The following is a 27,708-nucleotide window of genomic DNA, read 5'->3' on the forward strand; positions in this document are numbered from 1 at the left end:
AATAGGGCACAGGAAGGGCAATGGGAAGCTCTAAGGTGGCATCAGGGCAGCTTCCTGGTATTCCTGACTGTCTCTGCTCGGCTGGGTTAGAAGTGCTTAATTAGGAGCTGAGCAGAAGTGTTGAGAACCCAAAATCCTGAGTACTCTGCAGTGCTGGGGCCAGTGCTGGCTGCCCAGTGCCTGAGCCAGGGAAATGCTGCAGAGAGCCCAGGGCAGGCTGCAGAGCTGCTGAGGGGCCTGCAGCAGCTCTGGGAGCAGCAGAGGCTCAGAGCCCTGGGGCTGAGAGCCTGCACAGGAGCAGCCCCAGAGGGGACCTCAGCAGTGCTCAGACAGAGCTGAAGCGCCTGTGGGGAGCAAGAGGCTGGGGCCAGGCTCTGCTCAGTGGTGCCCAGGGACAGGCCAAGGGGCACACAGTGGAAACCAGGAGGAGAAAAAGAGGGAACAGGAGCAGAAAGTTCTTTGGTGTGAGGGTGCTGGAGGGCTGGAGCAGGCTGCCCAGAGATGCAGAGCAGGCTGAGAGTGGAGCTGAGGCAGAAGCTGTTGAGTGTGAGGGTGCTGAGAGCCTGGCACAGGCTGCCCAGGGAGGCTGTGGCTGCCTCCTGCCTGAGGGTGCTGCAGGCCAGGCTGGATGAGGCCTGGAGCAGCTGAGTGTAGCTGAGAGGTGTCCCTGGGCATGGCAGGAGGCTGGAGCAGAGCTCTGAGGTCCCTCCCAGCCTGAGCCCTGCTGTGGCTCTGTGAAACCCACCTGATGGTTCCCCAAGCCATCAGGCCAAGGCTCAAGTGCAGACAGCTCCCCTCACCGGAGATGGTGCCCAGAGGAGGCTGTGCCAGTGGCTGGCAGCAGAGGAGGAGCCATCAGCTCCCGCGGGCTGTGAGTGCGGCGCTGGGGCTCGCTCCGCTCCTGCCCACCGCCTGGGTGCTGCTGCCGCGGTGGGCATCCATGGCTAGGTGGGGAGGGGCAGGTCTGGGGAGTGCCCAGCCCTGCTGACTGCCAGCCCTGCTGACTGGCAGCCCTGCTGTGCTCCTCCCACAGGCGCTCAACCTCTCCTGCACTGTCTGGGGGGACCCCAGCCCGGAGGTGGCATGGCTGAAGAACGAGAAGGCCTTTGCCTCAGATGCCAACTGCCTGCTGCGGTTCGAGGCTGGCAAGAACGTCAGCTTCACCATCTCCAGCGTCTCCACCCTGGACTCGGGCAAGTACAGCCTGGTGGTGAAGAACAAGTACGGCACCGAGACCAGCGACGTCACCGTGAGTGTCTTCATCCCCGAGGAGCTCAGGCAGCCCCAGCAGGACGCGGCAGAGAAGACAGCCAAGGCCTGACGCTAGCAGCAGGGGCGGGTGGCAGAGGGCAGGGTGGCATCAGCCCGGGGTCGGAGTGGGTTTTGCTTCTGCAGGCAGCCCTGGGGCTCTTCCATTCTTTGCTCTTCTGCTTCTGTAACCTAAGCTGTGCCAGGGGACGACAAAAGGGCGTTTCCCAGCTCCTGACTGCCACCTTCCTGGCTGGCTCTGGCACCTTCACTCTGTAGGCACAGTTCTACCATCTGAGCCCTTCCTGAGCCAGCCACGAAGGCAGGAAGGGTGAGGAACCGTCAGCGGGGGCCGCTGCCGAGGCAGCTGGGGAGGTGGCAAGGGCTGGAGGCAGCTCCAGCAGCAGCTGCCAGCCCGGCCCGGGCAGCGCGGGAGGAAGGTGGTGGGGCTGTGCCTGCACCCGAGCCGAGGGCTGTGCCGACCTGCAGAGGCCTTCCCCAGCCACAGCAGTGCTCTCTGCCCGGGCTGGAAGCGCTGTCGGCTGAAGGGCAGGCAGGCTGCGGCCGCAGAGCCCGGAGCGTGTCTGTGTGTGTGTGTGTGTGTGTGTGTGTGTGTGTGTGTGTGTGTGTGTGGAGCTCTCCCACCTCTCCTCGCTGCTCACCAATAAACACTTCACTGCCTCGTCCTGGCTCACCGAGCTTGCGTCAGCAGCTCCTGCACAGCACCTCCTCACCACCTGAGCTCTTAACATCTCCCGTCAGGGACCAGCATGGGCTGGGGGCACCTCTCCCACCTCTTCTCTTGCTTTTCACCTCTTTGGCTGCAGGTGTGGCACTGCTGTCAGGGTGCCACCAGCAAATGTAACTCAAACCTCACCCCAGTCTCTGGCCCCCAAGGTTTGCTGGCAGCTGAGGTCCAAGAAGAGTGTGAGGGAACTCTCAGGGCTGGGGTACCAGAGCCAGCACAGTGACCAGTGCTGACCTGGGGCCATTCTCCAAGGGGTCTTTACAAGTCAGAGTCATGGAGTGGGTTGGGTTGGAAGGGACCGTAAAGATCATCTACTCCAACCCCCTGCCATGGGCAGGGACACTTCCCACTGGCCCAGATCCCCCAAGGCCTCATCCAGTCTGGCCTTGAACACCTCCAGGTGTTGGTCAACAGCAGCTGGAGATGAGCCAAGCTGTGCCCAGGGGGCCAAGAAAGGTGCCAGCAGCCTGGCCTGGAGCAGCAATGCTGTGGGCAGCAGGAGCCAGGCAGGGATTGTGTCTCTGCACCTGGCACTGCTGAGGCCACACCTGGAGTGCTGGGGTCAGTTTTGGGTCTCTCGCTCCCAGAGGGATGCTGAGGGGCTGGAGCAAGGCCAGAGAAGGGCAACAGAGCTGGGGCAGGGTCTGGAGAGCAGGGCTGGGGAGGAGCAGCTTAGGGGGCTGGGGGGGTGCAGTGTGGGGAAGAGGATCCCAAGGGAGACCTCACTGCTGTCTGCAGCTCCCTGAGAGAAGGCTGCAGCCAGCTGGGGTTGGGCTCTGCTGCCTAGGAACAAGGCACAGGACAAGAGGAAACAGCCCCAGGGAAGTTTAGATTGGACATTAGAAGAAACTGCTTCCCTGAAAGGGTTCTCCAACCTGGCCCAGGCTGCCCAGAGAGGTGGCTGAATGCCCACCCCTAGAAGGGCTTCACAGAGGCAGAGATGTGGTGCTGAGGGCCATGGCTCAGCCCCGGCCTCGGGGAGCTGCGGAACGGTTGCAGTGGGTGGGCTCCAAGGTCCTTTCACCCCCATCCCCCTCTGTGTCCCTGCTCCATCACTGTAAAGCTGTTGCTGCCTGGGGTGCAGCTGTGGTGGCTGCAGGCTGAGTTTTGATGCCTCCACACTCCCCACTCGTGCAGTTGTCACTCTTTGCTTTGCTCCAGGTGCTGGTCACTGCTGTGCCAGGACAGACTGGGACAGCCCCAGGACATGAAGACAAACTGAGCCTGCCTGAAAAGAAGCAAGCAGCACCAGCAAGGCAGCACAGGGCAGGGGGAAAGCAAGGTGAGAGAGCTGCACCTCCATGGGCTGTGGGCTGCAGAAGGCCTCAGGCAGTCTGTGCCCAAAAGGAGGTTGCAGCCAGGCAGGGTTGGGCTCTTCTCCCAGGGAACAAGTGGCAGGGTGAGGAAAAATGGCCTCAAGTTGCCCCAGGGGAAGTTTGGATTTGCCACGAGGAATAATTTCTACCCCCAGAGGGTTGTCTGGGCCTGGCTTAGGCTGTGGTGGGGTCCCCATGCCTGGAGGCGTCTCAAAGCTGTGGAGATGCAGTGCTGAGGGCCATGAGTTGGTGGTGCCCTGGCAGTGCTGGGTTAAGGGTCGCACTCCATCACCTCAGAGGTCTTCTCCAGCCCCAGGGACTCTGTGGCCGTGTGCCCGTGATGGATGGCAAAGCTGGCATGAGAAGTGCCTATGCTGGGTGCAGTCCGGAGAGCAGTGGGACAGGAGCCCTGTGCTGACCCGACCCTCCTGGAGGGTATGGGTCTTTGCTGCTGCTGCTCCAGGCTCTTGCTCCATACTCACAGTATCACAGTACTCGCTCCTGGGCCCCCCACGGACCCCTCACCCTTCCCCCTGCCTCACACAGAGCACCTCGGCTGCCCAGCAGGCTGAGCTCCCAGCTCTGAGCTGGGGCTTCGCAGGCTCTGTGCCTTCCCAGCAGAACGACCCAGGCTGGAGCACTGCTGGCAGGAGCCTTCGTGCCCTCGCCCTGCCCTGCAGGCTGCGCCGTGCCTGGCTGTGGGCAGCACAGGCGCTCCTGCGGTGGCCTCCGTGAGCCTGTGCCTTGCACAGTCAGGGGATCCCTCTGGGTGGAGATTTAAATCATAAACGGAGCAGGCCACCCAGGGAGGCTGTGGATGTCCCCTCCGGGCTGGATGAAGCCTTTCAGCAGCCTGGGCTGGTGGAAGTGTCCCTGCCATGGCAGGGTCTGGAGCTGGGTGGTCCCTGAGGTCCCTCCCAGCCCACCCCAGCTGTGGCTGTGACAGCAAGTACAAGGCACACTTTGTCCTCCTGAAGCAGATTCTGCTAAGCCACCCTCAGGAGTTCCTGCTCCAGAAGAGCCTCCTGCTCCACAGGAGAGCCTGGAAACGCAGAAGGACGTCGAGAGCAAGCAGCGAGCAGCCAAGCAGGGGGCTGGGAAGGTGGCAGCACCAACTCCGCAGCCCGCAGGAGGCCCCGAGGAGCAGAGCAGGGAGCCTTTGGAGCAGCAGCCCAGGGCAAAGCCTGCGGCTCCTGCCCGCAGGACCTGACCTGCTGAGCTGGCCCAACCCAGAGCCGGCAGGCTGCTGCGGCCCCAGCTCCTGGCACCACCTCCTCACTCCAGCCACTGTGATGGGCACGGGGCTAGCTGCAGGGCACTCGGTAGGCATCTCACGAAGGAGCCGCTGCCAGGCCAGGCTAAATGACTTCAGGCTGTCCACACACAGAGCAGGGCGGAGCAGACCCTGGCCAGAGCTGCGGCGGTTGCTGCTCTGAGCAAAAGGCTGGCACCAGCCGGGAGGAGCTGTCTGCTGCCCCCGCAGCTGGGGCAGACCTGGCGCTGCTCCCGAGGAGCCTGCAGCCCTCATGCCACCTGGGCTCTGCTTCTCACCAGCACCACTTTGGGCCCAGAGCTCCACGTTAGGCCTTAGGAGAAGCTTCCTGACTGAAAGGGCTCTCCGAGCCTGGCACAGCTGCCCCGGAGGTGGTGGAATCCCTATCCCCGGGGGTGCTCCCAAGAGGCAGAGCTGTGGTGCTGAGGGCCATGGCTCGGCCCCAGCCTGGGCACTGAGGGCACGGTTGGAGTAAGTGAGCTGGAAGGGCTCTTCCAGCTGCAGTGGCTCTGTGCTCTGGGCAGGCAGTGCAGGGAGCCAGCTGCTGTCACCTGCGCAGCCACCGGCACCCCAGGTCCTGCTCCACGGCACTGCCCTCCGGCTGCTCCTCCTGCAGCCTCTGCCGGTACCGAGAACCCTTCCGACCCGGCCCTCTGCCGGCCGCGGGCTCCGCACAGCCCCTCCGGACGAAGCGCACCCCGCGGCAGCGCCGGCCCCGCACCACGGCGGCCCCGCACCACGGCGGCCCCGCACCACGGCGGCCCCGCACCACGGCGGCCCCGCACCACGGCGGCCCCGCACCACGGCGGCGCCGCACCACGGCGGCCCCGCACCACGGCGGCCCCGCACCACGGCGGCCCCGCACCACGGCGGCCCCGCACCACGGCGGCCGCCGGCGCCCCCTGCCGGCGCTCCCCGCCCGGCCGCTGCGTCCCGCTGGTCACGTGGGGCGTGCCCGCGCCTTTAACGTCAGGCGCGCGCCGGGCACCCTGGCGGCCTCCTGCGCCCCGCTCCGTGCCCCGCTCCGTGCCCCGCCGCGGGCCCCGCCGGAGGTAAGCGGGAAGCGGCCCGTGTCGCTGGGCCGGGCCGGGGAGGGATCGCGGCGTCTGCCGGTGTGAGACGGGGCAGAAGGGAGGGAGGCGGCGGAGGGCCTGGGCTGGCTGCCGGCTCGGCCCCGCTGCCCTCACCGAGCGGGGCCCGCGCAGCGCCCGCCTCAGTGTCCTGCGTGCGGCTTAGCGGGGGCCGGCGCTGCCGCGCAGGGAGGGGTGGCAGGGCAGGGCAGGGCGGCCTCCCTGCCGCTCCATCGCCCTGCTGGCTCCCAGGGCTGCTGAGGGGACGCAGTGCGCGACCCTGCCTGCCCCCTGCCTGCAGCGACCCTGTACAGCGTCCCAGCTCCAGGCGCCGCCTGCGGCTGCGATGCGGCTCTCGGCGTGACAAATCGCCGCGGGGCCGCTGTGCGCCGGCTGCTGCCCACCCGCCGCCGTGGGACCCGGGTGGCTGCCTCCGGCCCCTGCGTCCCTCCGGGCCTGCGGAGGCTGCAGCGGACGCGGTGGCTGCTGCCTGGGGCTTTGTTTGTCCGAGCTTTCGCTGGGCGCTCGCCCGAAGGGGCTTGTGTGGCCGGCATTCGCCCGCTGCGGAGCGGTGGCGCGGGGCAGGCGCCGTCGGTGGCCGTCGGTCGGAAGGTCTGCACAGCCAGCACAGTGATTTCATCCGCAGGCCTGGCTCCTGGCTCGGCTCCTGGCTCACGGCTTTTATTTCCCCCAATAAAAATTCCAGGGCCGTTAATAGCAAGTATTCGGTGTTGTCCTGGTTGGAGCTAGGACATGAACAAATCCTGCTAGGTGGGTTTGGGTATCCCCATCCCATGATGGGATCTGGGCATGGGGCCTCTGGAGCTTGGGGGGTCTGAGCTTCACAGAACCTTAACATTCTTGGTTCCTAGAGCCCTGTGGCTGCACACAGCAGGGAGCATCTTGTCAAGGCTTCAGGCACTTGGGCCCCTGTCTCCTGCTGGCAGTGCTCAGTGCTTACTGCTCCACCAGTGTCCTCCTTTCCAGTCTTTCAGCTCTTAGCCAGTGCGGTGTGTGGGGAACCAGAGGGCTCCTCCTGGTCCTGCAGTCCCTGTGCTGGCTTAAGAGGCTGCTGGTTGTTGTTTGCTGGTAGTGACTGTTCTTGCTGCTTACATCCTGAATTGCAGGTGGTTGAAGGGATGAAAGGTCACCTTCTGGGGTGAGCTAGCACAGGACAAAGCCCTCAGGCTACTGCAGAGCAGCTGGTGACAGGTCTGAGATCCAGCCCTGGGCCTGAAGCTTGTACCTTGCCTGTCTCCATCCCACACCACGTCCTGAGGGCCGCTGTGCCCATCTTTCTGCACCCTGGAGCTCCTTCAAGTTCAGTGTTGAGGCTCCATAGTCAGGGAGGCCACCTCTAGTTATGTGCCCCTTGCAGAGGTCTCTTTAAAGTTGGACCTGAAGCTGCCCATTGCAGGAGCAGTAGCAGTGGTGCTGCCTTTGCAGGGAGTCTTGCACCTGAAAGTGAATTTTCCTTCTGAGCTGCTCTCTGCTGGGGCTGGTCTGTGGCTCTGCTCTGTGGTGGCTTTGGAGCTCAGCTTCCAGCTTCCCAGGACAGCCTCAGCCCCAGCCCAGTCTGTGTGTCTGGGGACAGGGCTGGAGCACGTTCTGGGGGCAGTTGCCAGGTTGTCAGGTCCTGTTTTCCTGTGTGCCCATTTCCGGGGGAGGCAGCAGCTTGGCAGCCGAGCGTGTTGCCGCCCTTGCAGCCAAGTCTCTGGACACGGACCCGCAGGAGCTGTCCCTGGGGCTCTGCCTCACTGCTGCTGAGCGAGCACAGCAGAATTTCAGCTGCACCCAGGCCGTGTCATCACTCCAGGTGCTGAATTACAGAGGGAGGAAGCACTAAGAGCCCACCGTGCCCTGTTCCATGCCAGGGCTGTGGCTGCTGCCAGCAGAGGCTGAGCCAAGCTCTGGCCACATCTCCAGCCTGGCTTTTTTTCAGCCCTTGGAGCTGCCTGCTCAGAGCTGTGCTGCCTGCAGGCAGGGGAACCTGATGGAGGTCAACTAGGATGGGTGTAGGGTCCTACACCTGGAGAGGTACAACAGCAGAGGTCAGGGGTGCCCTGCTGGGAAGCAGCACCAAGGGGAAGGACCTGGGTGTGCTGGGAGACCACAAGGTCCCAGGAGCCAGCACTGTGCCCTGCTGGCCAAGAAGGTCAAAGAGGTCCTTGGGGGCATGAAGGAGAGTGTGGCCAGCGGGGCCAGGGAGGTTCTTCTGACACTCTGCTCTGCCCTGCTGAGGCCACAGCTGCAGTGCTGGGGCCAGTGCTGGCTGCCCAGTGCCAGAGCCAGGGCAGTGCTGCTGAGAGCCCAGGGCAGGCTGCAGAGCTGCTGAGGGGCCTGCAGCAGCTCTGGGAGCAGCACAGGCTGAGAGACTGCACAAGAGCCCCGCGCTGGGACGTGCCCGTGCCGATTCCAGGGGCATGGAATGCCTGGGAGCAGCCGCTGCGGTGTGGCTGAGTGCTCAGCCGCGGGAGTGCTCGCCTGCAGCCCGCGGTGCTGCCTGACCTGGTGGCTGTGGCAGCCCAGCTCGTTCGGGGGCTCCTGGCTGTGTCAGCTGCCGTGAAAGCAGAGCACGGCCAGCGCAGGCGTCCCGGTGGCACCGCCGCAGCGCCAGGGCCAGAGGAGCTGGGCATCGCCTGCTCCGCTCGTGTGCTGCCTGCGGTGGCAGGAGGGCTGCGAGCCTTGGCACCTGTCTGCTGTCACCAAAGATTAGGTTGGCTCCGGATGGTCCCCAGCAGGCACTGGGAGCCGAGGCAGGACTGGCTGCTGCGGTGGGCAGTGGGGGCGCAGCGCCGGGCACGCGGTTGGTGGGCAGCCGGTGCGGGCCGTGCTGGGAATGATGAACTCAATCCCAGCCGGCGCCAGGGGCCGGGCAGGGGCAGGATGGGCACTATCAGTGCTCGCCCGGCGGAGTTCTGCCCTTATCGGCTCCCGGCAGCAGCCCGAGGGCTGGGCCGCCTCCAGCAGCTCCCGCGGGGGAGGGAGGTGCCCTGCCAGCCTGCCGCAAGCCCTGCCTGTGCTCGTAGCGCTGCCAGGGAGGCTGCCCCGGGCACGGCGGCGGTGACTGCCCCTCGGCTCCCATGGAAGGGGAGGGAGCGGTGGGGCCAGGCACTGCCCCGCGGGACCCCCCTGCGCCGAGATGCACCTCCCGGGCAAGGGTGCGGCTGAGGAGGGCTTCAGGAGTGGCGCTGCTGCCCACGACAGGGTGCCCTCAGGAATCCTGGTGAGTTGGCCAGTTTATTGCACACTGTGGGACTGGCATCTCCCGTGGCACGGTTAGAACAGCTCCAGATGGCCTGCAGAGCTTTAATTAGGCACTCGGCAGACTCCTTGAAGCTCAGTCAACATCTCCATTAGAGAGCAAGGGTGGGCTTGGTGCTCCGTTCTGACCGGCTGCTCCTGTTTCAGGTTGGCATTCTGCCCTCAGCCCAAGCTTTTCAGGGTCCCAATGGAATCCTAGGATGGCTCAGGTTGGAGGAGACCTTAGAGGTTGTTTGCTCCAGCCTCCTGCCCTGGGAGAACCCTTGTTGAGTGGCAGAGCACTGCCGTGCCTGGAGCCGTTTGCAGGGGCAGAGCACGGCTGTGCTCAGACAGAGCTTCCCTTGTAAAGGTTGTTTTGAAGGCTCAGGAGGTTCAAAAGTTCATTACTTTCATACCTCGGAGCTGGTTTCTCTTCATCTGTGCTCATTGAATTGGCTGTGCTGTCAGTAACAGACCGGCTTGGGTGGGAAGGGACCTGCAGCATGAGCCAGCTGCAACCCCTGGCCTGGGCAGGAGCACCCACTAGACCGCTCTGCTCCTGGCCCCGTCCAGCCCGGCCGTGAACTCTGCCTGGCTCGGAGCCGGCATAGCTGCGGGCAGGTGAGGTGCGAGAGGGCAGCGGGAGCAGGCGTGCAGGAGCTGACTGCTTGGGTCCTGCGGGGCTGGCAGCTTTACAGGACGTGAGGCAGCAGAGCCCTTAGAGCTGAGCTCAGCTCTCGGCAGCTGCTGGGGCTCTGAGCTGCTTAACCGCTGGAGAATTGCCTGCCCGTGGCCTCTGCTACAGTGTGCTCCCTTCAGTGAGCACATGGCTGAGACTGTTAGGAACTCGTGTTCCGAGCAGCTCTTCTCACAGCTGCCGTCTCCTTGGTGACACGGCACAGCCGTCGCCAGAGGGCTGCTCTTGGCAGCAGCCGAGGTGCAGCCATGAATTCTAATGCCCCTTGCAGAGCCTCTGCTGGCTGACTCCCGGGGGTCAGCCCTCAGCAGCAGAGCGGAGGAGCTGCTGGGGCACAGGCTGCCCAGGGAGGCTGCGGATGCCTCTCTCTGGAGGTGCGCAAGGCCGGACTGGATGAGGTCTTGAGTAAGGTGGCCTGGTGGGAAGTGTCCATGCTCATGGCAGGGGGCTGGAGCTGAGTGAGCTTGAAAGTGCCTCCCAACCCATTCCAGAGTTTCTGTTCAAAGGGCAGGCTTAGTTCCCTGCACCAGCATCTTGTGCCCAGCTCCCTGCAGCTGCCTCAGGACTCTGGCATCAGCCTGAGCTAAGCCAACCCCCACACAGTAGGCCAGAAATCAGGGAGCTAAGGTCAGCTGGTGGAGAGGGTCAGGGCAGGGAGGGTTGAAGAGAGCAGCAGGGAGCTGCAGCGTGCAGCAATCTCACAGCTGGACACGGAGCTGAACTTTGGCAGGCACCGGTGGGGCCAGGTAGTCCCCTCTCAGCTCATTAGTCACTCGGGACAATGTCTGCTTCTCTGCAGCCACCACCCTCCAGCAGCCTGCAGGAGGAGCTTCTCCAGCAGCTTACCCAGCTGGAATCATTGCAGCCTGCCTGGGGAACCCCCAGCTCCCTTCTGCCCCTGTGTCGAGCAGCACTGCCAGGTGGAGCAAACCAGAGCCATAGCTGCTCCAGGGCTCTGGAAGTGGCTCGGAGTTCCTGCATGGTGGCAGTTAGGGTGAGATGCTACCAGAGCAGCGTCCCTGTGGCTGCGTGCGGCGTGCCCGGTGCTGCTGTGAGTGAGGCTGAGGCCAGGGGAGGAGCAGTTCGGCGGGCCCGTGCGGAGAGCAAGCTCGGGAGGAGCAGCTCCTGGGGAGGCGTGAGGGGGAATCCTCTGCTTGGCCCGGAGGCCAAGAACCTGGGTTAGCAAACAGCCTTTGTGGGCTGCCTGCTGGGACAGTGCTCCCCCAGAGCACCGCTGGGACAGCCTCTGCCCTGCTCGGCGTTTGGTGGCCTGGCAGTGCCCTCCCAGGCACCACCCTGACCTTCAGAAGGCTGCAGTGTTGGGGGAGATGAGCTTTGGGGTGGGAGATGGAAGGCAGAGTGAGGAAGGGTGGCACTTGGGCCTGCAGTGGGGTGGGAAGGCAGAGGAAGGGTGGCACTTGGGCCTGCAGTGGGGTTCCAAGGCGTTCTTCACCATTTCCCTTCCTCCCTCAAAAGTGGGCTGGGTTGGAAAAGACCTTGAAGACCATCCAGTTCTAGCCCATGCCATGGGCAGGGACACCTCCCACCAGCACCTCATCCAGCCTGGCCTTGAACCCCTTCAGGGAGGGAGCATCCACAGCCTCCCTGGGCAGCCTGTGCCAGTGTCTGCCCACCCTCATGGGAAGGAATTTCTTCCTAATGTCACGTCTCAGTCCAGCCATCCCCCCTACTCCCCATCAGCCATTCCTCTCCAGCTCTCCTGGAGCCCCTTCAGATCCTGCCAGGCTGCTCTAAGGTGTCCCTGGAGCCTTCTCCTGCAGGCTGTGCGCCCCCAGCTCTTCCAGCCTGGCCCCAGAGCAGAGCTCTTCAGCCCTCCCAGCATTGCTGTGGCCTCCTCTGGCCCTGCTCACACAGGTCCCTGTCTGTGCTGTGGGCTCCGGAGCTGCCACAGCACTGCAGGGGCTGAGCAGGGTGCAGTATCCCCTCCCTGCCCCTGCTCCCAATGCCGGACATGGCTGCCTCGGGGCTGGCAGCACTCAGTGCTTTGCACCGCCAGCACCCCAAGCCCTTCTCCTCAGCACTGGCAGCTGCCACGCCACCAAGAGTGGGCTGTGGCTCTGAGGCTGGTGGCGATGGAGTGGCTGGCTGCAGGGGCCAGTGGCTGCGCTGTGGAGCTGGGCAGGCCCGTGGCAGGTGCCCGTCCGCGGGCCAGGCTCAGTCTCTGGGTCCCCTGAGCTGGCAGCTCAGCGCCTCGCTCTCTGCCCCGCAGTCGCAGACTATGAACTACGTGGGGCAGCTGGCAGGACAGGTGCTGGTGACGGTGAAGGAGCTCTACAAGGGCATCAACCAGGCCACGCTGTCGGGGTGCATCGACGTGGTGGTGGTGCGGCAGCAGGACGGCTCCTTCCAGTGCTCCCCCTTCCACGTGCGCTTCGGCAAGCTGGGCGTGCTGCGCTCCAAGGAGAAGGTGGTGAGTGCTGCCCCCTGCCCCACGCTGCCCACGCCCCATGGCTGTGCCACCCCCTCCAAGCCCCACGGCTGCACCCCCACCTCTCCGGGCTGTGCATGCCCCACGGCTGCACACACCCCCTGTGCCCCATGGCTACGCAGGAGCATGGCAGCCACCTGGACCCCCAAGTGCATACCTGCCTGTTACTTGCTTCTTCACTGTGCTGGGCAAGAGCTGCTTCAGGCCAGCTAATGGTCCCTGGTGCTGCCAACAGCTGTTCTGGGCATGTCTGGAGGACAGCCTGAGCATGTCTTAAGGCTTGGTGACCTTTTGTGAAGGTTTGTGCCTGTTAGACCTCCTCAGGGCAGTAAAGTGCAGCTGGTGACAGTCACAAGCCAGTAAGAGCTGGAGCTGCAGCTCCATGTGCAAGAGAAGCTGGTGCCATCCCCTGCCCAGGCAGGCTGAGGCTGGTGCTGCCCAAGCAGGTTGTGCTGCTGGTCCATTGCCCTCAGCTTTGGTGGCTGTGCCAAGGAAAGAAGATAAATTGGGTGTCAGTTTAACTGAAATAGGAACTTTTTGTGGGGGGACTTGACACTGCTGCCAGAGGTGTGGGGAGAATGATTTAAAGAGGCATACAAGCTCCAGACTCCTCTGAGAAGTGGAAGGGCACCGCAGGCAGCTCCCCCAGCCCTGCTCTGCTGTGGCAGGAGGATGAGTGCAGCTACAGGGCACTGCAGGCAGCTCCCCCAGCCCTGCTCTGCTGTGGCAGGAGGATGAGTGCAGCTACAGGGCACTGCAGGCAGCTCCCCCAGCCCTGCTCTGGCTGTGGCAGGAGGATGAGTGCAGCTAAGGGAGCAGCTGCTGGGCTGCTGTTCTGCTGCTGGCTCGTACTGGGAGTGAGCTGCCGTGCAGCTGGCAGCAGTTGGCATTGCATTGCTTTGGTTCTGATTTCCTTCTTCCTGTACTTCTCTGCTGACACAAAGCTGCTTTTCTGTAGTGCTACAGCAGATGAGCTCAGAGCTCTCCAGCAGGTGCCAGGGAGGTGCCAGAGCTGGGGTTTGGTGATGTCCAAGTGAGTCACAGCCACCCACAGCTGGAGTGAGCTGAAAGCTGAGCCGAGTGGATGTCTTGAATTGCAGCTCAGAGAGGCTGACCCACATTGGAGAGGCTTTCAGCCTCTGCTTCCTCTGAAGAGCTCCTGACCAGCAGAAACAGCTCCTCGTGGTGCTGCTGTCTGAGGCTGGCAGTGCAGCTGCCAGCTCCTGCTGCTGCCAGGGGGCTTCCCCCCAGCAGCCAGCTGCAGCCTGAGCACTGCTCTCTCTGTGTTTCCCTCTGCCCTGTGAGGGGGCCACCAGCATTGTGCAGACTCAGGGGCTGTGGGGACACAAACCAGGCCTCTCCCTGCCCCAGCCCTGCACTCCACAGCTGTTGAGTCCCCAGGAGCCAGCCTGAGGTCTGGGTGCTAAAAGCAGGGATGTTTGTGTGCCCACAGCAGCATGAGTGAGGCCCGAGCGGAAGCCCAGCAAGTGGAGAGCTCTGCACAGGGGCTGGGCAAGATGCAGTCTGCCCACGATTTGGTTGCTTCCAGCTCTGTCTGGCAGCTGTTGGGCTCCTTGCAAGTTAACACCACCAGTCCTGTGGTTATCCCAGAGTCCCAGGGCAGGAGGAAGAGCTCTGATCATCCAGGGGAGCAGAGCTCACCCCAGGGGCAGCTTGCTGCTTTCCTTTGCAAGGAGTTAAAACTGGCTGGTGAGGCACCCAGGAAGCTGCCCCTTCTCCCTGGAGGCATTCAGGGCCAGGCTGGATGAGGCCTTGAGCCAGCTGTGCTGCTGGGAGGTGTCCCACAGAACTTAGTGGACCTGAAAGGCCCCTTCCACACCCACCCAGCCCACAGTTCCTCTGCATCTCAGGCCTAAATCTCTTCCCACAGATCGACATCGAGATCAATGGTGATGCTGTTGACCTCCACATGAAACTGGGGGACAATGGAGAAGCTTTCTTTGTGCAAGAGACTGAGGAGGAAGATGTAAGTGGCTGATTGGGGGGGCTCAGCAGCAATGAGCTGGGGAGAGGCCAGTGGAAGGCCACCAAAAGGTTCAAAGGTCTTTCTGGTGACCTTCCACTGGGCTCTCTCCAGAGAATTTGGTGAGCTGAAGGCCAGGAAATTCCAGCTGGTGGTAATGTGGCCCTGCTGTGTCTTTTCTCTCCTTGCCTAGGAGAAAGTTCCTGCTTATTTAGCAACATCTCCAATCCCCACTGAGGACCAGTTCTTTAAGGACACTGCCAGTCACCTGAAGGCAGGGGACAATGAGAGGCCATCTGCAAACCCAGAGCTGTCACACCCTGTGGAGACAGAGGCTGCCTTCACCCCGGGCTCAGTCAAAAAGAAAAAGAGGAGGAGGAAGAAATACAAACCAGACAGCAGGAAGGAGGATCAGATCTCTCCTCCTGGCATGGAAGAGATCTTTGAGATGGAGATCAGCTCAGATGATGAGAAGAGTGTCCAGCCCCTGAGGTAAGCTGGCAGCTGCTTGCTGTCTGCTTCCACTCCTGCCTCAGCCTTCGTGGGAGGCCTTGTGTAGGCTCTGGAAAAGCTTTGCCTCCAACACACTTTGCTGGAGAAGGTTCCAGGGGTGCCTCAGAGCTGCTGCCAGGGCCTGAAGGGAGCCTGCAGGAAGGCTGCAGAGGGACTTGTGCTGAGGGGGCCTGAGCCAGGCCAAGGGCAATGGTTTGGAGCTGAGGCAGAGCAGGCCGAGAGTGGAGCTGAAGCAGAAGTTGAGGGTGAGGGCCTGGCACAGGCTGCCCAGGGAGGTGGCTGAGGCCCTACCCCTGCAGATATTCAAGGTAAGGCTCACCAAGGCTGTGAACAACCTGCTGTAGTGGAGGTGTCCCTGCTGAGAGCAGGGGGTTGGACTGGATGCCCTTTGGAGGTCACTTCCAAGCCAGGCCAGCCCGTGGCTGTGGTCGCCTTGCCCAGCTGGCTGAGCCCCGCAGCTGCTGACTCTGTCTCTCTGCTGTCTCCACAGAGGCTCCTCAGATGCATCTGCGAAGGCCGAGGAGCAGAAGGAGTCGCTGCTGTACCACTCCAAGGACCATTACCCCCTGTCTGATGGCGACTGGTCCCCTCTGGAGAAGTAAGGCTCTGTGCTGGCCGAGGCACTGCTCGCAAGCTGCAGCCACAGCAGCTGCGACACCTGGTCCCAGGTGGAGCTTTAGACCTTTCCTCTCAGGCCTTCTTGGGCTCTGCCCCCTCACCTGAAAAGATCCCAAGCCCTTTCCTGCTGGCAGGAGGGCTGTCCAGGCCTGTGCCACGATGCCCAGGGCAGTGGTGCAGTCCCCATGCCTGGAGGCATTTGAGAGCTGTGGTGCTGAGGGCCAAGGGTTGGTGGTGCCCTGGCAGTGCTGGAGTAAGGCTTGGGCTGGGTGAGCCCAAAGTCTTTCAGCCTCTAAGCGGTTGTGTGGGCTGCAGTGTCAGTGGTGCTGCTGGTTAGTGACAGCCATGTGGCGTGGCAGCTGCTCAGGGCCCTGCTCTGCACTGGTGACAGCACAGAGGAGATTCAGCAGCAGCAGTGGTGAAGCAGGTGCTCAGTGCTTGGGGTGTCTGCAGGGCTGTGGCCTCAGCACAGCCTGAGGGCACCACCCGTGCTTGGTGCCTGCTGAGTGCCCACAGGAGCAGTGGCACAGGAAATGCCATGGTGGTTGCGTCATCTCTGGGGCTGGAACAGCATCCTCAGCTGCTGCCCAGAGCTTTGTGGGTTGTGACTGGGGAGCAGTCACAGCGTTTGGCCCTGGGGTGTGGTGTGGGTGGTGTCACCTGGCTAGTCCTGGCACGGGCTGCTAGTCCTTCCTGGGGTGCAGAAGCAGAGCTGGCATGGAGTAGAGGCTGGCTGTGGGGGTGGGCTCCATCCCCCTCTGCCCTGCAGCCTGGGGTGTGCTTGCTGCATCGGTGGGGCTGCAGACAGCAGCTGCTTGGCTGCTGCTCAGAGGACCTGACAACTGCTCCTCTGCTGGGGCAGCTTCAGGCTACTGCCTCCTGTCCTCTCACTGGGCAGAGGAGCCCAGCCCCCACCTGCCTCCGGCCTCTTCTCAGGGAGCTGTGGAGAGCAGAGAGGCCTCCCCTCAGCCTCCTCCTGTCCAGCCTGCACACCCCCATCTCCCTCAGCCTGTCTTCACAGTAGAGCTCCTCCAGCCCTTTGCTCATTTCTCTGCCCCCCCAGCTCAGTGTCCGCAGGCTGGTGACATCAGGTCCCCTGCCCCAGAGCTGCTGTTGCTGTATGCAGCTCTGGGTTTGAGTGCTGCAGGACATTATTGGCCAGAACCTAAAAACTGCCGTGGCAGAAGAAGGAGCCCTGGGGGTGGTGTCTGCCTTACTTGAGCTGACTTCAGCTGGTGTTGTGCTGGCTGAGTGGGAGGGGGCTGGGGGGCTGCAGGGCAGGAGAATCTGTTTAGAGTGATCACTGGGTAAGCCCTTTAGTGTGATTTGGGGTTTAACCTAATTTCTGCCTGTCTGCAAGCCCTGCTGGGCTCTCTGCCACCTCGCCAAAGAATCGAGGCTGTGTTAAGCTGCAGGAAACTCTCCCAGCAGTGCCTGCACGGCAGATGCATTCTAAACACTGCAGCCTTGCTTCTCCCTTTCTTCTCTTGTCCCTGCCGTGGCTCAGCCCTTTCTCTGAGACTGCCTGCCCCAAAAGTGACTCGGAGCTGGAGGTGAAGCCTGCCGAGAGTCTGCTGCGCTCGGAGTCCCACATGGAATGGACCTGGGGAGGCTTCCCGGAGTCAACCAAGGTAAAGCGGTTGGCTGTGGCTGCGAGCGGCGCAAGCTCGGAGCGGTGCGGAGCTGCTGCTGCCGGACAGTGCCGCGGGGAGGGAGGCAGCGCCGCCTGGTGGCTGCAGACGGCCTCTGCAGGCAGCTGGAGCCGTGGCGCTGCCAGGCGGGAGCTGGAGAGGGTAACTTCAGAGAGGGCTCCTCTTTATCCTGGCCTGTTCCGGTTCTTTGAGAAAGACACGCTTGGCAGTGAGGGTGCTGAGACTGGAACAGGCTGCCCAGGGAGGCTGTGAATGCCCTCTCCCGGGAGGTGGGTAAGGTTAGATGAGGCCTTGACCAACCTGAGCTAGTGGGAGGCTAAAGATATCTAGTTCCAGCCTCCCTGGCAGCTCACCTGGGTCCAAGACTGGTACCATCAGAAAAAGCTGGATGCTGAGACCAGTACAAGCTGGAAGCCAGGAGGTGCCAGCTGAAAGGAGGAGAAAGTTGTTTGGTGTGAGGGTGCTGGAGGGCTGGAGCAGGCTGCCCAGAGAGGTTGTGCAGTCTCCGTGTGTGGAGAGCTTCCAGCCCCAGCTGGGTGTGCTCCTGTGTGACCTGCCCTAGGTTCCCCTGTTTGAGCAGGGGCCTGGACTGCATGATCTCCAAGCTTGACCAGAGTTTTGCTTTTCCTCCTGCCAAGGCTTGACCAGGTTTTGTTTTTCAGATAAGCAAGAAGGAGAAGGTGGAGCAGCCTCGCACGGCCACCATCACCCCATCGGAGAAGACTCACTTCAGGGCGATCCTCAGCTCTGATGAAGTGCAAGATGATGAAGATGTGAAGGAATCTGTCTGCACAGTGCTGAAACCTGAGCCAAGAACCCATCCTCTGCTCCAGCAGCTGGAAGTGAAAGATTCTCCTGCTTCTGCCATCACAGAGCCCCAGGTTCTGTTGCCCCTGGATACTGAGCAGCATTCCAGGCTCTTGGGGTACCCTTTGCCAGAGTCCAAGCCAGCAGCCAAGGCTGACTCTCCTTCCAAAAAGAAAGGTGAGTCCTGCAGCTCCTGAGCCTCTCCTCCTGTGCCATCTGCCCCCTGTGCCCTCAGGGCAGATGTGCGAGGGGACTTCTGCAGCCTGCAATGTTTAAGGTCTGGCTAAAGCTGCAACCAGACTGCTGCCTTCTGAGTGCTGCAGGCCAGCCTGGGCCCTCCCCAGCTGGGTGTCAGCCTCAGCCTTGCGCTCTGGTTAAAATCCCCAGGCATGCACAAGCGAAGCCACCACCAAGGGCCTGATGACATCTACCTGGAGGATCTGAAGGCCCTGGAGCCTGAGGTTGCAGCCCTCTACTTTCCCAAGAGGTAATCCTGAGCTCAGGCTCTGGAGCACTCACAGCCTGGGGGTTGCTGCAGGGTTCATGGGGTGGCTATGTGACAGTCGTGATAAAGAGTTGGCCTGCAGCCCCCTGGGCTGTGGTGGAGCAACCATCCTGGTATCCCTGTGGAGTTCTGGTGCTGCTCAGACAGGACCCTCATGGTGGGAGGTCCTGGCTTGGTGGAGCGTCTCTCTGCTGCAGGGAGCAGAGTGGTCTGGGTGGGCAGGGACCTGGCACAGTCATCCGCAGGGACTGGTGCAGTGGGAGCAGCTTGCTCAGAGCCCCACCCAGCCTGCTGGGAGTCACAGTATCACCAAGGTTGGAAGAGACCTCACAGATCATCAAGTCCAACCCTTTACCACAGAGCTCAAGGCCAGACCATGGCACCAAGTGCCCCGTCCAGTCTTGCCTTGAACAGCCCCAGGGACGGCGACTCCACCACCTCCCCGGGCAGCCCATTCCAGTGTCCAATGACTCTCTCAGTGAAGAACTTTCTCCTCACCTCCAGCCTAAATTTCCCCTGACGTAGCTTGAGGGGGTTGCAGGCAGCAGAAGTGTGAGGAGGGCCGGGGAGTTGGTTGTGGCCGGTTTGTGTTTGGTAGGGTTTGGATTGATTTGCTGAGAAACAAAGCCTTGAGCTGCAGAGCAGGGCTGCAGCCGGGGCTGGGGGTGGCGGCAGGCTCTGATCCGGCCCCTGCTGGGCAATGTGCCCTCCCCTCTTTCACCCCCAGGCCCTCCCCTCTGATTTTTTTTCTTCCTTCCTCTCCTTTCCCCCGTGCCCCTCCGCTCTTTCTCTCCCCTTGCCCCGTTGGTTTCCCCCCGCAGCGAGTCCGAGCCGGGGCTGCGCGGCTGGGCGGAGCCGGAGCCGCTGCCGGAGCCGCTGCCGGAGCCGCTGTCGGGCTGGCAGTCGCCGCAGTCGGTGGGCAGCGCGGCCGCGGACAGCGGCACCGAGTGCCTGTCGGACTCGGCCATGGACCTGCCTGACGTGACCCTGTCCCTCTGCGGCGGCTTCGGCGAGCAGGGGCAGATCTCGCACGGTAGGTAGGGTGGCACAGCGCTGCCTTATGTGCTCCTGACCCCCTGCCAACCTCCAGGTGCCAGGGAGGCAGCAGAGCTGGTCCTCTTGCCAGCAGCTCTGGGTGCCCTCTGGAGAAGCTTGGGCTCCTGTGGGCAGCGTAGCCCTGGCCAGCTGCTCCTCTGCCTGCTTAGTCCTACACAGCCCTTGCCCGTCCTGGTGCTTCCCAGCTGCCCCAGCAGCCTTCTGCTGGTTTAGGATTTGAGGGCATTGAAAGCCTTCAACTCTAGTGCCAGGCAGTTCTCTGCTGTGCCCTCCCCGACCTGGATGCGTGCTGCTGCGTCTCTGAATGCTCCCTGGCACCGACATGGAGACTCCTTGCTCCAGCCTTGGAGCCACACATGTTCTGGGCAACCTGTTCCAGTGCCTCACCACCTCTTGGGGAGGAGTTTTCCCCTAATGTCTCATCTCAGTCCAGCTTTTTGCAGTTGGAAGCCATCACTGCTCATCCTGTCACTCCATGCCCTTGTCATGAGTCGCTCTCCTGTAGCCCCCTTCAAACACTTAGGCCACCAGAAGGTCTCCCATGAGCCTTCCCTTCTCCAGGCTGAACAGGTCCTGGAAGGCAAAGATCAGCAAAGGCTCTGGTCCTAGGTAGCAGCCAGTCAGAACAGCCTAGGCAAGCAAGTTGAGGTCTTGGGCAAGCAAGCCTGGCCGAGAGGTGTCCCTGGGCATGGTGGGGAGGTTGGAGTAAAGGAGCTCTGAGCTCCCTTTCAGCCTGGGCCACTCTGGGACCTTTGGCACTTCCTCATGGCATTGCTAATTCCGATCTGTTTCTCTTGCAGAGAAGTTTCTGGAGCACATCATCACCTACCAGGAGTTTGCTGAGAACCCTGGGCTCATAGACAACCCCAACCTGGTGATCAAGATTTACAACAGGTGAGGGCTCTCCTGGGCTGAGCTCACTGCCAGGAGCTGCCTGAGCACCTGCGCTTGGAGGAGGGTGCTGGATTTGAGGGTCTGCTCTGAGGCAGTGGGTTTGGGGCTGAAGGTTTGTGTCCCGGTGAGGTTTGCTCAGTGGGTGCCAGAGATGCTGAGCTGTTGGTATTAAAGATACACCAAGTGCACTGGAATCCAGGCAGTGGGTGCCAGATGTGCTCAGTGCCCAGCTCTGCTCAAACAGCAGCCTGGAGGCGGTGGCTGGCACCCAGGCAGGCTGAGTCCTGTGTCACCTCTCATGCTTTGCAATAGGTATTACAACTGGGCCCTGGCTGCTCCTATGATCCTCAGCCTGCAGGTCTTCCAGAAGAGTCTGCCCAAGGTAAGCAGAGCTGGCAGCACACAGCTCCAGGGGGCAGAGAGGGCTGGGGTTGGAAGGGACCTGCAGGGACACCTCCCACTGGGCTCCTTGCTCCAGGCCCCCTCCACAGCTCCTCTAGCCACAACCTGTCCCAGTGCCTGCCCACCCTCCTGGGGGAGAATTTCCTCCTGGTGTCTCATCTTGGTCCAGCTTCTGCCAGCCTGAAGCCATCACCCCTCGCCTTACCACTCCATGCCACTCTCCCAAGTCCCATCCGTGCTCTCCCTGCAGACACTGCAAGGCCACCAGCAGGTGTTCCTGGAGCCTTCTCCTCTGCAGGCTGCACCCCTCCCAGCTCTGCCAGCCTGGCCTCTCAGCAGAGCCCTGCCAGCCCCCCAGCACTGCTGTGGCCTCCTCTGACCCTACTCCCTCAGGTTCTGTGTGTGCTGTGCTGAGGGCTCCAGAGGTGCCACAGCATTGCAGGGGCTGAGCAGGGCAGAGGGCAGGGCTTTGCTGCGGTAGCCCTGCTGACCTCATGCCAGTCAGTAACAGCCTCATGTTTCAGGCCACTATTGAGTCCTGGGTGAAAGAGAAGATGCCTAAGAAGTCTGGAGGGTGGTGGTTCTGGCGCAAGAGAGAGAACATGACCAAGCAGGTACCTCAGGCCTCCTGGGGGGCTTGTCCCTGCCTCAGCTCTGGTGTGTTGGAGCACCTCAGTGCTGCTCTGACATCTGTGTCTCTGGTGGCAGCTGGAGCTGCTCAGGCTGGCAGCTGCCTCTCTTTGGGCCTCAGTACCACACTTTGCACTTGCTGCAGTGAAACTTGTCGTACTGAAGTCCCTGCTCAGTCATCAGCAGCTGTCAGCCTCTCTGCAGCCTGTTTCAGGCATGCTACAGAGCAGTGAGCAGCTGATGTGCCAGGACCACCTCATCTCGCACACCCTTAAAGGTGAATTTTCTGAGCCTAGACAGAGGCTGAGAGCTCCTCCTCAGGCCCATTGCTGCTGCTAAACTCACAGCTGCCAGCCTGGGCCATGAAGGGAAATGCTCCAGTAGCGACTTTGTGTGCTCATCAGTGGCATCATTTCCAGTGTGAGTGGGTCTGAGGTGTGAAGGACTTGATCTGTGGCTTCAGCTGGGACAGGCAAACAGGCTTTAACATCTCTGCTTTTTATTGCTGTGTTGCTTTAGATCCCAGAGGCAAAAGATGGGAAAAGTGAGACCCAGAGAGCAAATGAGCTGCCAGCTGCTATCACAGAGCAAGTCACCAGCAGGTGAGTCCAGCAGTGGAGACTTCTTTTAGCAGGGAATGTCTGCCTCTCACTGCCACCCCTCAGCTCTGCAGCAGCTCAAACCCGAGCCCAGGCCCCTATCTGCACAAGAGCTCTGTGCACTTGGTGTCTGTTTCTGTCCTCCCCCTCCACTGCCTTCTCCTTTTCTACTGAAGAATGAGGGATTTCCTGTGGGCAGCTTCCTCCGAGCTGCTCAAGGTGCACTACAGCAAGGCAGCAGGAGAGGGAGCTGCAGACACACTGAAGGGATTCCCTACAGCCTCTTAGTCCTGAAATTCTCTGGCTCTGCCCACCCTCACTCTGCACAGCTTCCTCCTCAGCTCCAGCCCAGCTCTGCCCTGCTCCACTGCCAATCCATTGCCCTCGGCCTGGCCCCACAGCCCCTTCTGAGCAGTCCCTCCCCAGCCTGCCTGCAGGTGCTGAGCTGCAGCTCTGGGCTCTGCCTGCAGCCTTCTCCCCTGCAGGCTGAGCAGCCACAGCTCTCCCAGCCTGTGCCCACAGCAGAGCTTCTCCTGCCCCCTCAGCATCTTGGTGGCCTCCTCTGGGCCCTCTCCACCAGCTCCAGGTCTCTCTTGTGCTGGTGTCCCCACAGCTGTCCCCAGCCCTGCAGCTGAGCTCTCCCCAGAGCAGAGGGGCAGGATCCCTCTCTCCAGCTCTGCCCACACTGCTTTGGATGCCCTTTGGGTGCCATCATCCAACCGTTCCTTGCCCACTGCACATCCACCTTTCAGGTGCACACCTCCAGCTAGGGCAGAAGGCTGCTGTGGGGGCTGTGCCCAAGGCTTTGCTGAAGATGACATCTGAGGTCTTTCCTTGTCCACTGATGAATTCTACCATGGTGGAAAGGCATTGGGTTGGTCAGGCAGGACTTGTCTTGGTCACTGGCAGCTGCATCCAGAGCGGGGAGAGCAGCAGTACAGGGAGGGGATTCTGCCCCTCTGCTCTAGCTCAGACCCCACCTGTAGCATTGCCTCCAGATCTGGGGGTGGACCTGGAGCTGCCAGAGAGGGTCCAGAGGAAGCCATGAGTGTGCTGGTGGAAGGCGTGCCTGCCCTGGCAGGGGGGTGGAGCAGATGAGCTCTGACGTCCCCTCCCACATGAGCCATGCTGCGATTCTCTGAAGTGACTCTTGGGAGCTGCAGGGATGAGGTCCTCACATGTTTCCTCTGGTTGCTGTCGTGCCAGGCCTCCAGAAGATGACTATTCCAGTGATGAAGCTTCCCAGGAGGTGCAGGAGTCCCTGAAGCTTGACTCTGCCCTGCCAGAGCACCCCCCCCACGGCAGCATCCCAGCCTACAAGAAGTCCCTTAGGCTGTCTTCAGACCAAATAGTGAGTGTCCACGGGGGGCTGCCCAAGAGCTGGCCCTGCTGCCTGCCTCTGTGCTCACCTCAGGGCCCTGCCACGCACAGCAGCCAGAGGATGCTGCTGCAGGCTGCAGCAAGCTGGGAGCTGATGGAGCTGCAAGTTTGCTGCTCCTGCTCCATGGAGAAAGGCCTTGGAGTGCTGCTGGGCACAAGGTCTGCATGGGCAGCAAAGTGCCCTTGTGGCAAGAGGGACAAGGGCATCCTGGGCTGCATCCAGCAGCTCTAGGGAGGTTCTGCTGCCCTCTGCTCTGCCCTGCTCACACCACACCTGCAGTGCTGTGCCCAGTCTGGGGCTCCCCAGTGCAGTACAGACAGGGACCTGCTGCAGAGAGCCCAGCAGAGGCTGTGAGGATGCTGAAGGGACTGGAACAGCTCTGCTGGGAGGAGAGGCTGAGAGCCCTGGGGCTGTGTGGGCTGGAGAGGAGAAGGCTGAGAGGGGACCTGAGCAATGGCTGCAATATCTGAGGGCTGGGGCAAGGTGAAGGTGCCAGGCTCTGTGTGCTGGTGCCCAGGGATAGGGCAAGGGACAAGAGGGCCAAGCTGGAAGCCAGGAGGTGGCAGCTGAAGAGCAGGAGGAGAAAGTTGTTTGGTGTGAGGGTGCTGGAGAGCTGGAGCAGGCTGCCCAGAGAGGTTGTGCAGTCTGCTTGTGTGGAGAGCTTCCAGCCCCAGCTGGGCACTGTGCTGCTGGGCAGCTGCTGTGGGTGCCCTGCTGGGGCAGGGCTGGGCTGGGGGAGCTCCAGAGCTCCCTTCCCACCACACTCTGCTGTGCTGGGCTCATCAGAGTGGATGAGTGTGGCAGCACGGGTGTGGCACTGAGCACTCCTCCTGAGGGCAGCTTCTCTTCTCCCCTCACGGTTTGCCTCAAGGCGAAGCTGAAGCTCAGAGATGGTCCCAACGACGTCGTCTTCAGCATCACCACCCAGTACCAGGGCACCTGCCGCTGCGCTGGCACCATCTACCTCTGGAACTGGAACGACAAGGTCGTCATCTCGGACATCGACGGCACCATCACCAAGTGAGCTCTGCTGCCTGCTGGGGGCTTTGCACTCCTGCAGCCCACTGCCTGCAATGCTTTGGCTTGGAACTAGATGATCTTTAAGGTCTATCCCAAACCATTCCATGAATCCACGAAGTTATCAAAACAGTCCTGGGAAAGCCCTGGACTGTGATGTGCCCTGGAGCTGCAGCAGGCAGCAAAGGTCTTGGAGGAGGTGGTGAAGGTGCCCCTGTCTGTCACCTGCCACTTGGGCTGCATGGCCTTGCTCACTGCCCCCTGCAGCGGCTGCTCCTCCTTGAACTCCTGCGGGGCCATTTCTTTCCCTCCAGAGATCACCTGCTTAGCTCCAGCTGTCTCTACTTTCAGATCTGATGCTCTGGGACACATCCTCCCTCAGCTGGGCAAGGACTGGACTCATCAGGGCATTGCCAAACTCTACCATTCCATCAACGAGTGAGTGTGGAGTTGATGGAGCCGGGAGGGGGCTCTGGGGTGGGGGTGCTGGGCAGGTGCCACGGCAGAGCAGTTGGAGTTGTTGGCCCTGCAGCATCCTGCGTGCACAGAGCCGTACCGGCAAGCCCTGGAGGCTGCAGGAACGAGGGCGGGGCTGAGTGACCTCCACTGCTGCCGGCAGCCTGCAGAGGTCACAGCCGCGTGGGTGGGAAAAGCCCCCCGGGGTCAGCATCGACCCAGCCCCACCATGTCCCGGGTGCCGCGGCTTTCTGGAACTCTTCAGGGGTGGGGACTCCACCACCTTCCTGGGCAGCCGGTGCCAGTGCCTGACCAAGAAGCAGGTCAGGAGGCCTGGTGGCCAGCAGCGTGTGCTGGAGATGATGGGCAGAGCTGGCACCGGCCCCCAGCTGGGTCTCACCACGGTGGCCCGAACTGAAACCCCTCTGTGGAGCCTGAGTGTCCCCATCTCGGCTCTGTTGCTGTGGGCAGCCTGTCCTTCATGTCAGCAGCTGAGCTGGGGCCCCGGGCAGTGCCAGCCCTGGTTGGCTCAGCTGTTGGCTCCCCCAGGAACGGGTACAAGTTCCTGTACTGCTCGGCGCGCGCCATTGGCATGGCAGACATGACCAGAGGCTACCTGCACTGGGTCAACGACAAAGGCACCATCCTGCCCAGGGGCCCCCTCATGCTGTCCCCCAGCAGCCTCTTCTCTGCCTTGCACAGGTAAGCAGCTGCACCCCACAGTTCAGAGGGCTTGGTGATGCAGCCTCTGCTGACTGCCCTGCCTGGGCTTGGTGCCCCTCTGCTGATGGGGCACAGCTCTCTGCTCTGACCTTCCTTGTGCTGACCTGGCCGGCAGCTGATCGCTGCTGGGTTCTGCTGCTCTCCTTCCAGGGACCCTCTGCTGTCCCCCAGCTCTCCTGTAGCCCCCTGCAAACACTGCAAGGCCACCAGAAGGTGTCCCTGGAGCTTTCTCTGCAGGCTGCACAGCCCCAGCTCTGCCAGCCTGGCACCACAGCAGAGCCCTTCTAGTCCCCCCAGCACTGCAGGGGGTGCTGAGCAGGGCAAAGTCCCCTCCCTCTGTCTCTGGTTGCTCTGAACCATGTGCAGGACCTGGCCTTTGGCTTTGAATGTGAGGTTGGCACTGTTGGGCCTTGATGGGGGGTGACTCAGCTGTCACCTACAGTCAAAGCAGCCCAGGCAGTGCAGTCACAGCTGGGGGGTCCTCACCCCTTTGGTCCATGGCTGCTGTAGTGCTTGGGTGGTCCAGGAAGCACCAGTGCCTGTGGCACTACAGCAGCAGGCAGGGAGGGGACTGGCAGTGCCAGGTGAGGTGGGGGAGGAGCATCCCCTGGTAGGGCCCAGAGCCTGACTGCTGCCGTTTGCTTGCAGGGAAGTCATAGAGAAGAAGCCTGAGAAGTTTAAGATCGAGTGTCTGAACGACATCAAGAACCTCTTTGCCCCCAGCAAGCAGCCCTTCTACGCTGCCTTCGGCAACAGGCCCAACGTGAGTGCCAGCCGTGGGCACAGGGGAGGGCCCTGCGGGGGCTCGACTCAGAGCTGGTGGGTGGGAGGGAGGGAGCCGAGGGTGAGGCAGGGTCTGTGCTTGCAGGACGTCTACGCCTACATGCAGGTTGGGGTCCCAGACTGCAGGATCTTCACTGTGAACCCCAAGGGGGAGCTGATCCAGGAGCGCACCAAGGGCAACAAGTCCTCGTAAGTGCCAGGGCTGGGGCACACCTGCTGCTTGGCACGGGCACGGTGGGCTGGGGAGGGACCCTGCAGCCCGCCCAGCACGAGCCCTGCTCCAGCAGGGCACCCACAGCAGCTTGCCCAGCAGCACAAGGACCTTCTCTGCCAGATCAGTGCTCTGGATGCTGCCCTGAACCTGCTGCAGGGGCAAAGTGGCAGGAGGCAGCAGAGCTGCAGTGCAGCAGGGGCAGCCTGGTGAGTGCTGCTGTCTCCCACAGGTACCACAGGCTGAGCGAGCTGGTGGAGCATCTGTTCCCCCTGCTCAGCAAGGAGCAGAACTCTGCCTTCCCCTGCCCCGAGTTCAGCTCCTTCTGCTACTGGAGAGAGCCTCTCCCTGCCCTCAACCTGGACGACCTGGCCTGAAGCTGCTGCTCGGCTGCAGATTGCCAGCAGAGCAGCTGCTGCTTTGTCTTCCGAGTCCTGCTGGGGACAGCCTCAGCCCCGCGGTGCAGGCACGGGAGAGGTTCTGAGCCACCTCGGCTCGCCGTGGGCCTGCTTGTTTTGTGGTCTCCACGCCCCCCTCTGAGGCACTAGGGCTGGGGCTGGCACCCTGGCACTTGGAGGCGTGGACCTCTGCCCTGCCGCCAGCACAGCCCCGCCTGCAGGCGCAGTGTGGGGCCGTGTGCCCTGCAGCAGAACCTGAGCCAAACGTGCATGGAAGCTGCCAGCTGAGGCAGGCCGGGCACTAGCGCGCCAGGGCCACCTCGTCAGCCACAACCCATGGCCAGTCTGCCCTGGTCAGCTCTGCATCTGCAGGGCTCCAGCACCAGGCAGTCCCTGCCCCGGCATGCAGACGGCCCCTGGCACAGGCACTCTGCTCAGCTCCTTGGGTGGCAGCAGCCCTGCCTGGTGACCTTCAGACTGCTCCTCAGCTTGCAGGGTAAGGTGCCTGAGTGCGCAGGACAGAGCTGCGGCTGCCTTCTGCCTGCCCTCCCCTTCTCTTCCTCTCTCCTCAGCTTCTCGTTGTAGTCTTTCCTTCCTTTTCCCTGGTCCTTCCCCCCCCCAACGCCTTCCCTCTTTCCCTCCCACCACATCTTCATTTTCCCCCTCTTCCCTTTTTCCCTCCTTTCATCCTCTCCCCCCTCCTCCTTCCATCTTATCCCCGCTAGGGGACTGGGGGAGAGATGGGAGGGGGAGATGGGGCGGGGAGATGAGGGGGGAGATAGGAGAGGGGAGATAGGGGAGGGGGGAGAGGGAGATAGGGAGGGGGGAGATAGGGGAGGGGGGAGAGGGGAGATAGGGGAGGGGGGAGATAGGGGAGATAGGGGAGGGGGGAGATAGGGGAGGGGGGAGATAGGGGAGGGGGGAGAGGGGAGATAGGGGAGGGGGGAGATAGGGGAGGGGGGATAGGGGAGATAGGGGAGGGGGGAGATAGGGGAGATAGGGGAGGGGGGAGATAGGGGAGGGGGGAGAGGGGAG

At 62.3% G+C, this 27,708-nt stretch overlaps 2 protein-coding genes across 9 annotated transcripts in view; both read left to right on the forward strand.

The window, feature by feature from the left end:
- Positions 1-5,228, forward strand: part of MYOM1 (myomesin 1) — a 51,529-nt gene extending 46,301 nt beyond the window's left edge. For 4 of the 6 annotated variants that reach the window (XM_064150329.1, XM_064150331.1, XM_064150330.1 and 1 more), the window contains one exon: positions 1,034-1,946. In XM_064150329.1, coding sequence (XP_064006399.1) covers positions 1,034-1,321 — 288 coding nt within the window. In that variant the 3' untranslated portion in view covers positions 1,322-1,946. Of the gene's footprint in view, positions 1-1,033; positions 1,947-3,157; positions 3,279-4,289 lie in introns of those variants that run through there. The other 2 variants (XM_064150335.1, XM_064150332.1) reach the window with 2 other exon arrangements.
- Positions 5,229-5,552: 324 nt separating this feature from the next.
- Positions 5,553-27,349, forward strand: LPIN2 (lipin 2). Of its 3 annotated transcripts, none has more exons than XM_064150340.1 (20): positions 5,553-5,637; positions 11,826-12,026; positions 13,936-14,031; positions 14,222-14,520; positions 15,032-15,139; positions 16,667-16,790; positions 17,474-17,795; positions 18,006-18,105; positions 18,945-19,156; positions 19,980-20,073; positions 20,386-20,455; positions 21,000-21,089; positions 21,625-21,707; positions 22,911-23,055; positions 23,957-24,105; positions 24,454-24,540; positions 25,108-25,260; positions 25,930-26,044; positions 26,150-26,253; positions 26,508-27,349. In XM_064150340.1, the coding sequence occupies exons 2-20, from the start codon at positions 11,835-11,837 to the stop codon at positions 26,650-26,652; spliced, it is 2,688 nt and encodes an 895-aa protein (XP_064006410.1). In that variant the 5' UTR covers positions 5,553-5,637; positions 11,826-11,834; the 3' UTR covers positions 26,653-27,349. The 3 variants fall into 3 exon arrangements, with proteins under 3 accessions (XP_064006410.1, XP_064006407.1, XP_064006409.1); XM_064150337.1 differs by lacking the exon at positions 5,553-5,637 and adding an exon at positions 8,676-8,881; XM_064150339.1 differs by lacking the exons at positions 5,553-5,637; positions 21,000-21,089 and adding an exon at positions 8,676-8,881.
- The last annotated feature ends 359 nt before the right edge of the window (positions 27,350-27,708 follow it).

Source organism: Pogoniulus pusillus, chromosome 10 (genome assembly GCF_015220805.1).
Source record: "Pogoniulus pusillus isolate bPogPus1 chromosome 10, bPogPus1.pri, whole genome shotgun sequence".
In the NCBI taxonomy this organism is placed as follows: Eukaryota; Metazoa; Chordata; class Aves; order Piciformes; family Lybiidae; genus Pogoniulus; species Pogoniulus pusillus.

Coding starts and splice junctions, on each gene's coding strand:
- LPIN2 (XM_064150337.1), top strand. CDS start 8,798: ATGCACCTCCCGGGCAAGGGTGCGGCTGAGGAGGGCTTCAGGAGTGGC. Junction 16,791..17,473: donor GCTTCCCGGAGTCAACCAAG/GTAAAGCGGTTG, acceptor TTTGTTTTTCAG/ATAAGCAAGAAGGAGAAGGT. Junction 21,708..22,910: donor ACAGAGCAAGTCACCAGCAG/GTGAGTCCAGCA, acceptor CTGTCGTGCCAG/GCCTCCAGAAGATGACTATT.